Raw genomic sequence first — 11,933 nt, forward strand, 5'->3', positions numbered from 1 at the left:
ATTGTTTTGCCGGTGTAATCATTTTCAGACCAGTTTGATATTAAGCCAAACACGGGGCTGGACTGGTATACCGAATTGTACTACAACATCTAGTCGCACCGGACTCAGCAGCCGCTCTCGTGTGGAACACAATGACTCTGTGTGCTAACATCGGCGCTCTGTGTCAACAATGAATCCATTAAATATGCACTTCTGTTGTTTCATGTAAACAAACAATGCAAACATCAGCTGTGCACCTGAAATCAGACACTACCACGTAAAAGATGGGTGAGTAGCCAACGTGTTATCTTCTACTTTTGTTGATATTTACTGAAAGTGACATACAATACAGCAAACTGTCCAGTTTGTCGTTAGCGATGGCCATTTAGCTTACCAGCTCCCTCGTGATCTCCTTCCGAAGGTGACGTGTGGATAAATCCTTTTTTTAGCTCAATGAATCAGCCATCCCTTGTCTATTGTGACGTTTTAAAAATAAAAAACACTTCTTTTGCGGCTTTAATCCAAAATATGACCATATTCGTGCTGTTTTCCCCAGAGAATGCTGTGTCTCGTCTGGTCACCCCAAAAAAACGTAAACAAACACGACGTGCACGGCTCTGTGCCCCTCCCACCTCAACTGGAATTTAGTTATTTAATTACGCAAAGACTTGTAGGTTCAGATTTAAACAAACATATTATGTTTATCAAGTTGTCATATTGCTTATTTCTAAAGCAGTACAAGTTGGATTTAGCATCATAACACAGTCAGCACGGGTTATAGGCTACTTTTTAACTGGTTTAAGTTCATACACCAGATGAGACCAGCAAAACTGGAAATCGGCTGAATTCTTCTTCTCACCGTTATCCTCAACATGTGACGAACTGTCCTCAACCTCCGCAGGAATCACTCTGGAGATGAGTACTTGCACCACTGTGTCATTCATTTTTTCCCCCAAATGCCCACCTTGCAAATGTGAAAGTTTTTGTTGCTGTTTCAACACATGTGATGTAGTTGGTTTTATGTGAGACGTTTCAGGGCAGAGATTGGTTCATAGCGATGTGGGTCATGTGAACAGGCAGAAAGATCGGATCTAAGGAGCAATCGGAAAAGTCCTGTGTCAGTGCAGCCTGTGAGGTGCTCATGCAGACTCATTAACCGTCGACCTGTGTAAGACCAAAGACACGTTTGGAGCACGTGTTTTGTGCACAGACTGACCCCTAAAAGCAAGTCGTCCCTTATATATTTCAGGTTACCCCCTCCCTCCCTCACCTCCCCTCTCCTCCACTCTTACCTGTCTCCCTCTAGTCTGTAGCCAGACTGACTGATCAGCCATGATAAAGCGCCATACCGCCCTCTCCCCTCCTCTTACAGGATCCTGAGTTATATGAGGATCTAGAAGACAGAACCTCCGTTAGCAATGAAGTAGAGATGGAGTCAGAGGAGCAGATTGCAGAGAGGAGGAGGAAGATGGTAAGTGTGCCAAGCTAGGGGCTCTTTTTTTTTTTTTTAACTTGCCATGCAGCCACCCGGCAGAAAGAGCGAAAATAAAAATAAGTCTGTCCCCTGTTGCTCTGGGTGTGGAGCTAACTATGTGTCTGCTACGGGGGCTGTGGCTTGGATAGGAGCAGCTGTCCTCTACCTCCCTTCCATCAAACCACCCTCCTCTTCATCGCTCATCTATTGCTAGTGCTCCCACCACTCTCAATGCCCCTTGTATCTGTTTTGCTCAGTACTTTATTTTCCTCCTCCTGCAGCTTCCCTCTTCTTCACAGTACCAAGGCTTTGTGCTTGTCTGTCATTACGCAGTCGCATTTATTTCCCTCATTTGTTGCACTTTTTCCTCCAGCATATTAGGACGTTAGTAGGCCTCTGGTGCCTGTTTACAACACCCATGTCCTGTCAGTGGGAACAAACCAGTATGTTGTGTCGTCATGCGGGCTGAAACTGTGCCCCAGTGTGCGTTCTACTCTGAGTACAGCTCTGCTCTCACCTTCATTGCGGCTGGAAGTTTGAAATGGCCAATTACTGGTTCAACCGCTCTTTTTCCTGCCAAACAGCCGTGTGTCCCTGAGAGATGGGATCAAACACACATTCACACAGGCGAGCATAGTACACCACACACACACACACACACACACACACACACACACACACACACACACTCTGGAAATTACCCTGCAGTCAGCTTCATTTCACACGGCGGACCCAAGGTGCAAAGTGCTGACTCATCTTTGGCCAACATACAGTTCTGCTAATCGGCCAGAGAGGGATAGATGGTTGAAGAGAGGGGAGGAGGGGGTGGGGGCAGCAGGGGGAGGAGGGGCTGCGGAGGGTAGAGCCTTGTTGCCAGGGCCATATTGACTTTGGGAGATCCAATAGGCTGGTTTCTATGGAATGTGGCCCAGGAGAGAGCTGCTGCTGTCGGGCTCAAAGAAGCGTGCATTCACAAACTGACGATCACAAGCGTAGTAGATGCATGTGGGTGTTGTAAATCGATGCTGTGACAAAGGTGCGGGGGAGGTAACAGTGATGTGTATGGGCATTATATTATGCCTACTTAAACAAGAGCCTGTGTTGTTTGGAAAGGTGTCCTGGGTCACCTGTGGAGACTTTTGTTTATCAGTGGCGTTTTGTGTTTGGTAGTGCTTCAAGTCTGCGTTCTATTTGTATGCGAGGCACATCTACCCTTGAGGACAATTAAGTTGAGTTGTTTTAGGTCTCTCTATTATCTGTACACGCTGTAGCCGACCTCAGCTGACATTGGGTGAGAGATGGGGTACAACCTGGACAGGTCGCCAGTCAGTCTCACGTGAACCACTTGACACCTTGCATTAAAATGCATCTTGTATCTTGAGATGATTTAACCTGATTACATTTACATATAGTATTATGTGTCTCCAGTGTCCATGTAACGATCAGATCGCTCAGTCCAAACGGGCACCGCCCTCATCTGTTATCCACTATTAGAAGGCTAAAACCGTATTTTTCTACATAGGCTGCACATCATAATCTTATCTGTATTTTCAGAGACAATATTGGCATAAAAATAAAATAAGTATCAGTCAGGAAAAACAGTGAAGTTGAAGAGGATGAAACAGGCCCACCTGATTTAATGTCAGCACAATACATGACAAACGATGGGAGACACCCAGGTAGTGTTAGATGAGATGAGAGAGCAACAATCGTGCGGCCCAACAGCTGCAGCGTCACATGAGGTCACGTTGTGCACTTTGGATAAATACATTCCGCCCACATAGTTTTTGCATGTGGATTGAAAACATATCTATTTACCCTTGTGTTCAGCGTGGTCACATCCCTGACCACCTCCAGAAGTGGTTTGGACAATGGGATCACAATTTGTCCTTGGTGCATTTTGGATCCATTTACATCGGCACTTTCATGTGGTCAAGCACAATCTGATTGCGATCACCCAAAACGCATTTTAATGCAAGGTGTAAAAGAGATGAACTTAATTTTCCTAGAGCAAACCCGTGTAGGCACAGGGAGAACTTGAGAAAGGCCCCAGGTTTGCAGGTTCGGACTAGGGCTTTGGAAGTATATCCGCTTCATGGTATACCGTGGTATGGAAACTGACGATTATCCGTTTGCCTATCTACGTTACTGGGGAAAAAAAATGCAACTATACAAAAAAAATCTCACCTTTATTTTATTTATTTTCAGCAGTGAGACTTTTTTACTCAAAATTCCATTGAAAAAATGGTTTTAAATTTCAATTTTATTAGTGTTTGTTTAACCAAAAAAAACCAACTGATAATGATAATGATAATAATAATGATTGTGTTGTAGCGTATACGTGAAACCAGGCAACTGTGATGTTGTCTGAGACCGATAACATAGCATCATAATCTCATACTGTTGGATCCTTAGCTCGAACCCAGTGTGAGGCTACTGTGAGGCGATGGTGCTTTCTTGGCAGCAGAGCATAAAACAAATTGGCAGTAGTCCCATGTGCATGTGTGTGCTGCTATTGTGTCCTGAACTGTATTAAAAATGGTGTTTAGAAAATGTTGAGCCGGCCAGTGTATTGTCCTGATTGGTTGGTGGGTCGTAGAGGCAAATGCATGGACACCGTGTTTGGGCTGAAGCTCCAAATTGGACGTGGTGGATGTGTCCCGCAGTTTGATTTAACACCAAAGTTTTGGATTGAAGAGATTTTACCATATTTCCCTTACAACTGCTTTCATCACTGACGGCTCAAAACCATTAAAAGAGGCCTCAACAAGATTGTATTATGATATAACAGAGGTTTTTATAAGGATGGAAATATTTAGCACTTTTGTGGTGTCAGTAGTTTATTCCCGAAGTCGTCCCATAATTAAAAATATTCCCTATAGCAGGATATTACAAAGTCCAAGCTGTCAGACACCTACAGTACCTGACACAGGTGCATTTAGCTCCACCAGAAGATCAGAGAGTCCAGGTCTAGCTCTGTCCAGTGTTTGTGAGGCCTTGTTTAGGGGGACATGTCTCTACTAAACTGGGCTGTCTCTTTATTGAACACTCAGGCCAGCCCAGAGGAGCAGTCCCATCTCCCTGTCTGGGCGGCTTCCAGCTGGAAGAGACTGAAACACAAGGAGGTACACTTGACCCATTCATAGCCAACCCTACTCCACCCATCTACCAGCCTTCCCCTACTCCTCAAATCTCCCAGAGGTGATTGAGTTACAAGCGTACTAACTGTCCATCTTTACAGCCTGAGCTCTCAGCAGTTTGTTTCAGAGTGTTTGTGGTTTTCAGAGGGGGTGTTTTGACAAAGGGTGGAGCTGTTTGTTTGGGTTTTGTGGTGGAGGTAGAGCTGGGGAAATATGTGGCACAAACATACATATAGGAACACATTAGACGAGCTATTAAGCCTCCTGGTTTGTCGGGGTTTAATTGTAAAGTCGTAAAGCGCTGTAGAAACTCATTTACATTTACGTCTTCAACATCTTTCCTGTTGCTCCTGCCTGACCTCCTCTCCTCTTTGTTTCTCTCATGATGAAGGTAAGGGGTCACTTTCCTTTGACTCTGCACAGCTAGATCGCCTTTTGCTGCGTAGCACACATTAACCCGTTTTATTGCAACCTCTGGGGCTCGATGGGGGAGTGGTGTCCAATAGACTAATGTCTCTGCTTCCTTTTCCCCTCCATCACCCTCCTCTGAACCCCATGCCTATCTCTCTGCAGACACGAGAAGAGAGGAAGATGGAGGCCATCCTGCAAGCCTTTGCCCGGATGGAGAAGAGGGAGAAACGTAGAGAGCAGGCCCTGGAAAGAATCGGGAGCGTCAAGACGGAGGTCGGTGGCCGCAGTGACATCAAGGAGGAGCCTCCAGCCACGCCGGAGACGGCAGATTCTCCTGCTGTCATGCAGGTGAGAGCACAGAGACGCAAAGAACCTCCTGTTCTTTTGAATTTTTATTAATTTTTCTAGAAAACAAGGGAACGCTTTTACTATATATAATTTTTTTTGGATTTTACTAGATATAAATGCTCTACTGTGTTTTTCTTGTAGCCACTTCTGGAGGTGAAAGAGGAGCCAGGTTTAAAGCCAGCCAAGGTCAAAAGCTCAAGGAACAGGAAAAGTTTCTCAAGGAACCGCACGCACATCGGCCAACAGCGCCGGCGAGCTCGCACCATCAGCACCTGTTCCGACTTGGCCCCTGGCTCCCCGACTGAGTCGGTGGAGCCTCTGACCAGTGAGGCCCCCGAAGGAGAGACGCCCACCGCACCAGAGCCTGAGGCCATCCCCGCCCAAGCACCGGACACCAGCCCTCCACACAGCAGCTCACCCGCACCTGACAGAAACCGCACCGGGAGCAAGAACTTCAAAACTAAAAAGGTACGCTCACCTGCACCCACAACAGTACACCCTGACACATAGAGACAGACAACCATTCACACTCACATTCACACCTACGGACAATTTAGAGTCACCAATTAACCTGCATGTCTTTGGACTATGGGAGGAAGCCGGAGTACCTGAAGAAAACCCCCCTTTAATAGTCTATTGGCAAATATTTCCATCATATCAGACACATTTAATGTTTGGAAACTCTACAGATTGTCACATAATTTTAAAAATCTTTTCGAACTCTTCCCCACAGCACTTTGTGAGTGAGTGGGTGGGAGAGAAACAGCAGGACCGCGGCGCAGTACGGACCCCAGAGCCGGCCCCCGAGAGGCCGCTCAGAATAAGCAGCGACCCCGAAGTACTTGCCACACAGCTCAACGCCCTCCCAGGCATGGCCTGCTCTCCGCAGGTCTACAGCACGCCCAAACACTACGTCCGCTTCTCGTCCCCGTTCCTGGTTAATCGCAGCCCCACTACTCCAGGAGTCCCCACAGGAAGACGGCGCTCTAGAGAACTGCCTGAAACGCCGCCAACCACTGGCTCCTGCAAGAAGGTAAAAAGTCCTGCTTTAGATATATCCCCATTTGGCTTTGGAAAAATGTACATTCAGCCAGTTTTGGAAAGTCACATGGATCTGTCCTTAGATTAGAGATAATGAAGCTCTCCCAAGTCGACTCTACCTCTCTATCCATCATTAGTTTTATCTCTCTGACTAAAGTTTTTAACTAATTTGATTAGCTGTAAAGTTTTCTGCAATGATGAAGGAATTTCACTTCTATCAGGAGAGAAAGTCTCATCCATCACTGAGTTACCAAACCTCTACTCTGTCTTACAGCGATGGTTGAAGCAGGCTCTAGAGGAGGAGGGCTCCACCAGCCCAGCCAGACGACCGAGTCTTCTCATGCCCAGTGAGGGTCCCCTCAGCCCCTCCATCAACGGAGACTCTGACAGCCCTCTACCCTACAACGGCACCTGCTCACTACCAGGTAGGTAACCAGCACTGGCGCAAATTTCGGAATAAGACAAGCATTTCTTAAACATTTAAAACTGCAATACATTACGAAAGAGCTAATGCTAGTATATGTGTGTATAATATAGGAAAATAATCAATGGACCCTCAGTTTAAGCCCACACCATATTTCTTCTCACAGAGTTGCCCACACCTTTGAAAAAGCGCCGGTTGAGTCCGTTAGACGCCTGCATGTCCGAGAGCTCGACACCGTACGGCTCACCTTGTGCCACGCCCACCAGGGCCGACCAATCGGAGACACCCGCAACCCCCGTCTTATTGGCTACCCCACCGCGTCCCCGAACCGAGGAGCCAAGCACAGAGCCCCCACCCAGCACCCCAACGCAGACACTTAACGCCCTTCAGGAGGTAAGGCTGTCGAAACAGAGGCCGCACATTCTGTTACATGAAGTAAAAGAGAACCTGAGTGACTGAATCTGTTGTTGTTACGCAGAGTGAATCTTCAGTAGAAAACTCCCCAGAGGTCAGCCGGAAACCCAGCGTGCAAGAGGTGAGTGAAGGAATTGTCGATCAGGTCAACAACTTTATTAGTAGTTGCAGGTTTTGATTCATCAGTAGAGGTTATTATTTGTCGAATAAATTTTATTCTTTTCTTAAATGGCTTGACTGTAAAGAGGACAGGGCGATCCTACTTCTGGTATTGTGGAAATTACAAGCTTTTTTAATGTACTTCCTTTATTATGACCATCCCGACTCCTCCCTCTTTTCCTAGGCCGACCGTCCTCCTTCGTTGGTCTCCTCTCCCTGCGTTAGAGCTCCCAGTTCAGACGGACTCCCAACAGAAGCCAAGGTCTCAGTTCCTGAGAGTCCACAGCCTCCAGCTGCTGAGTCCGTGGACTGCGGAGAGGACCGAGGAGATGGCGTCGTCGTAGAGGGCGGTAGCGAGGCTTCCTCATCCGCAGAAACGTGTGCTTCCTCTTTTTCTGGCTGGATCAAAAGCCCAGACAGAGGCCCGACTGGACCAGCTGGCCTGAACTTCTCTCCAGTCAACTCAAACTTAAGGGACCTCACCCCATCACACACCCTGGAGCCTCTGGTGGCTCCCTTCAGGCCCGAGGCTGCAGCTGGGGCTGCGGCAGGGTCCGCAGCAGGGACGGGGTCGTTGGTCGGCTCTCAGGCCCCCTTCAGTGAAGGCCAGGGGCAGCTCTTTTACCCCTGCTCCGAGGAGGGAAGCTCACTCGGCTTCTCACGTTCACTAAATGGGGACACTGCTGGCGAAGGAGGAGGGTCGGCTCAGAATCCTCCACAGAAGAAAAAGGTGAGTGAGAGTACTGATAACATTTTACTGACATGTTCAACTCTCTAATCCTTGCATGTGTGTGAGGAGAGGATGAGATATATATATATATATATATATATATATAACTAGTGAGATGATTAATAAAATCTAGAATAACCTGGTTCAAATTGCAGTATAAGATGATGATGTTATGGTTTAATGATCTCAAGAGATGCACTGACTCATCTAAATGCTGCCCTCTACTGGTTCAATATGAGACCTGCTCTTTGTCCATAAATGACATGGAGGTTCCTGTTCTGCCTCTTCCCAGGTTTCCCTGCTAGAATACAGGAAACGTCAGCGAGAAGCTCGTCGCAGCGGCTCCAAGACCGAGTGCAGCTCTCCTGTTTCCACCGTGCCCCCTCTGAGCGTGGACGCCTTCCCCGTTGTTGCGCTGGAGACCGCCAGCGAACCTCCTCTTCCCCCCGCTCCCACTCCTCTCTGCAACACCAACAGCGTCGTCGTGAAAGAGCCGCAGACAAGTGAGGAGGCAGAGGCGCCTGGAGAGAAAGGAGAGAAGGAAGGAGGAGAGGGACAGTGGTACGTACTGCCACAGCTACCTATACTTAAAACATGAAGAACCTGTTGTTAGTATCAGTTGTTAAATGTACGTTAGCATATGTGGATGTATAGATGTGATGATGCGTTTCTTTTCAGGACGTCGTCCACTTCTGTCGAGCAGGCCCGAGAACGCAGCTACCACAGAGCTCTGCTGCTCAGCAAAGACAAAGACACAGGTGAGGATAGTAACTGTCGACCAAGTGCACCGAAACAATTTGTTTTGTTGTCGAGAGTTAGTGAGAATTGATAGCGAATCTGTCTGTTAAATATGAAGTGGTAGGAAACATATATCAAATGATTTCTTCAAAGAGGTATTTTTCACATCTACATCTTCACTTTTTTTATTACCCCTCTTTTCAGATGGTGAGACAGATGGTGGCGATACACCTGCACTGAGAGACTGTCCGTCTCCAAGTCTTCAAAAGACCCCAACCCACACAGTAAGTCATGAAGCAACTCTGACTCCTCTCAGCTGGTTATCAACACCTGTTTGACCCCTTCTTCTCTCCTCCCTCTCAGCCGTGCTCTCCTGGTCCCCTCGCCCAGCCTCCCAGCCGACCAGCGAAGGAGGAAGACGCCGACAGTCAGCCTCGGACGCCAAATCCAACCAGCCAGCCGCCGGGCAAGCCTGCAGGACCTAAGCCGGCTCCTCTGACCCCCACCAAGCTGCATCCCACCCCGTTACCCTCCTCGCCCGTGCACTACCCCGGATCCTCCCTCCTCCACTCGCCCAAGCCTCAGCCTCAGGGCTCTCCCTACCGCAGCCAGAGGGCGCTGTTCTCCGCACAGCCTCAGAACCAACCCCAGCCCCAGGCGCAGACTGGCCCCGCTCCTTTCACCCAGTATAACACACAGAGTGCTCCACCACCACCTCCACCTCCTCCCCCAGCACCACCAGTGTCCTCAGCGTACTTCCCCAGTCAGAGCCCGTCACCGGCCGGACCTTTTCCTGGGTTCAAACCTGCCGTCACGCCCCCGTACCCTCCTGGTTCTCAGCCTCTGATGCAGACTATTCCCCACAGCGTGCACTATCAGAGCTCTGCCGCTCCACCACCTCCTCCTCCTCCACCCCCACACCCGATGCCCGGCCCCACCCTGCTGCACGTAAACCTGCAACCTCCTCCCATCCAGCAGCACCAGCTCATGCTGAACACCGCCCCTCCTCCGCCTCCACCCCCACAGGGCCAGACCTCCCAGCAGCAGCAGCAGCCGCCTCCTGCTGGCAGCACCCTGCTGTCGCTCACCCCTCCTCCGCCTCCTCCTCCGCCTCCCCCCGCCCCCTCGACCAACGCCCCGATGCAGCCCCACCACTTTCAGAACTTAGGGGCTTTTCAGCCGGCATTGCTGCACCCAGGCGCCACCGCCAACCCTTCAGTGCCCCCATCGACGTACCCCCCGCCCCTTCAGCAGACTGGACTGCCTCCACCTCCCCCTCCTCCTCCCCAACAGACTCAACAAGGCCAGGCCCAGGCCGCCGCCTCCCAGATGCCTTCTGGGACTCGTGGAGCTCCTGCGTCCTCGACCCCCTTCCACAGCTCGGGGTACCTGAGCACAGGGTGGCACTGACCGCTCTCTTCGCTGTCGGGCCCCTCCCTCCGGCAGCCCCCTGAGAACTCAGCCTGAGAGGGGTGTGTATCATAAGCTGTAGATATGTTTTCTATGTACCTGAACACATGGCCAGTGGAAAAACAGCTGATTGTGGGATGAAAGGATGCTTTTTAAAAAAAAATACAAAAAAAAAACAAGGACAGAAAATTTTAGAAAAAAGGACAGTGAAACGATCTTCTAGACAAACTGTATAAAAATGAAGATGGACGATCCCCCCGGTGCTCATAACCCTCTCTCTCTCTGGCCTCCATTTGTTTTTATATATCCTTCCTGTGATGGAGAGGAAAGCTCTCTGTTTTGTGTCTTGTTTGGACTCCCGTTGTAAGGCCCCGCACTTTGTTTATCAATGGACATTCCAGCCTATAACCCCCTCCCTCCTTCCCTCCCTCCCTCCTCTTCCTCCTTTGTCAGTTACTCCTTTTACTTCCTCTTCTCTCTCGTCTGTCGTCGGCTCTCTACACCATTTATTTGTTTTAATCTAGTGGCTCATTATAGCAAAGAGAAAGCTTTTTGTATAGAGAAAAAAAAACACAATTATTTTTTTTATTCCTCTGTCTAACAACAAATATCTGTTCACCGCTGCAGATTCAGAAAAGACCCATTTCTGGGAGCCTGCCTCACCGCCCCTGGGAGGCCGCACTCGTGTGTATGTGTGTGTGTGTGTGTGTGTGTGTGTGTGTGTCTGTGTGTGTCAGCCTGTGTGCGCGTGTGTGTGTGTGTGTGAAAGAGTGTGATTGGTTGATGAAAGAAAAGTGTGAGATTTTGTGTAACGAGTGCTTGTAGTCTTCTGAGGTAGGTAGGCAGGGTGGTGTCGCCCACAAGTAGGACGTTAGCGGTTTATTTTTGAATATCAATGGTTATTTGTAGAAAGTGTAATTTAATGTATAGGTGGTTACTCCAGCTTTCACCAGGAACAGGTTGTAAATATTTGCTTCTTTTCTTTTCTATGCTTGTACAATTCGCTCCCATCCCATTTTGAAATATGGTTGTAAATATGAACGCTCTTCTTGGCAAAGCTGAATGTTTCTGTGACTGTAGCATTATTTTTATTTTATTTTTTTTTTCCCTCTCTGGACTCTTCAACTTTGTCTTTTTTTTATTATTTGTGTGTGTGAGTGTATGTTTGTGTGGAGGAGAGAGACTCACAGACACTGCACTGGTTGGCTATTTTCATGGTTCATTATATTAAATCACTGTAATGACAGTTTTATACAACTTGTCGAGTCATGTGTCTCTGGGAACATTTTGGTTTGGGGAACATTCAAGGATTGTAATAATTGATATCCAAACTACTGTCGTTAATTTGTGGGCATGTGCAGTTCCTAGGCAATCCTCCAGAGGGACACGTACAGCTGTAAAATAATGTGCTCAAAAAGCAGAAAAAATACCCGCTTTAATCTCTTTAACATTTAATCTCCTTTTAACATGACGCAAAAAAAGCCATTTCCTGTTATTTTGTCTGACTGAATTTAAAGAACTGGGAACAAGAAAGCAATGTGAACATTGCAGACATATATGAGGCCTGAGGCAAGGTTATATCAAAGTAAGGGGAACATATAAAAGAACAGGAAAAAAGGGCCGGAGGGAGAATTTAATAAGATATCTGACACTTAATGTTGAAAA

General features: G+C 48.0%; 1 protein-coding gene across 1 annotated transcript in view; it reads left to right on the forward strand.

The window, feature by feature from the left end:
- kmt2e (lysine (K)-specific methyltransferase 2E) overlaps positions 1-11,525 on the forward strand; it is a 37,049-nt gene extending 25,524 nt beyond the window's left edge. Inside the window, exons 13-24 of the mRNA XM_049566481.1 lie at positions 1,352-1,450; positions 5,167-5,352; positions 5,494-5,820; positions 6,086-6,385; positions 6,668-6,818; positions 6,984-7,210; positions 7,296-7,352; positions 7,575-8,120; positions 8,413-8,681; positions 8,799-8,878; positions 9,063-9,142; positions 9,222-11,525. Coding sequence (XP_049422438.1) covers positions 1,352-1,450; positions 5,167-5,352; positions 5,494-5,820; positions 6,086-6,385; positions 6,668-6,818; positions 6,984-7,210; positions 7,296-7,352; positions 7,575-8,120; positions 8,413-8,681; positions 8,799-8,878; positions 9,063-9,142; positions 9,222-10,268 — 3,369 coding nt within the window. The 3' untranslated portion in view covers positions 10,269-11,525. The remainder of the gene's footprint in view (positions 1-1,351; positions 1,451-5,166; positions 5,353-5,493; positions 5,821-6,085; positions 6,386-6,667; positions 6,819-6,983; positions 7,211-7,295; positions 7,353-7,574; positions 8,121-8,412; positions 8,682-8,798; positions 8,879-9,062; positions 9,143-9,221) is intronic.
- The last annotated feature ends 408 nt before the right edge of the window (positions 11,526-11,933 follow it).

This window comes from Epinephelus fuscoguttatus, linkage group LG22 (assembly GCF_011397635.1).
Source record: "Epinephelus fuscoguttatus linkage group LG22, E.fuscoguttatus.final_Chr_v1".
In the NCBI taxonomy this organism is placed as follows: Eukaryota; Metazoa; Chordata; class Actinopteri; order Perciformes; family Serranidae; genus Epinephelus; species Epinephelus fuscoguttatus.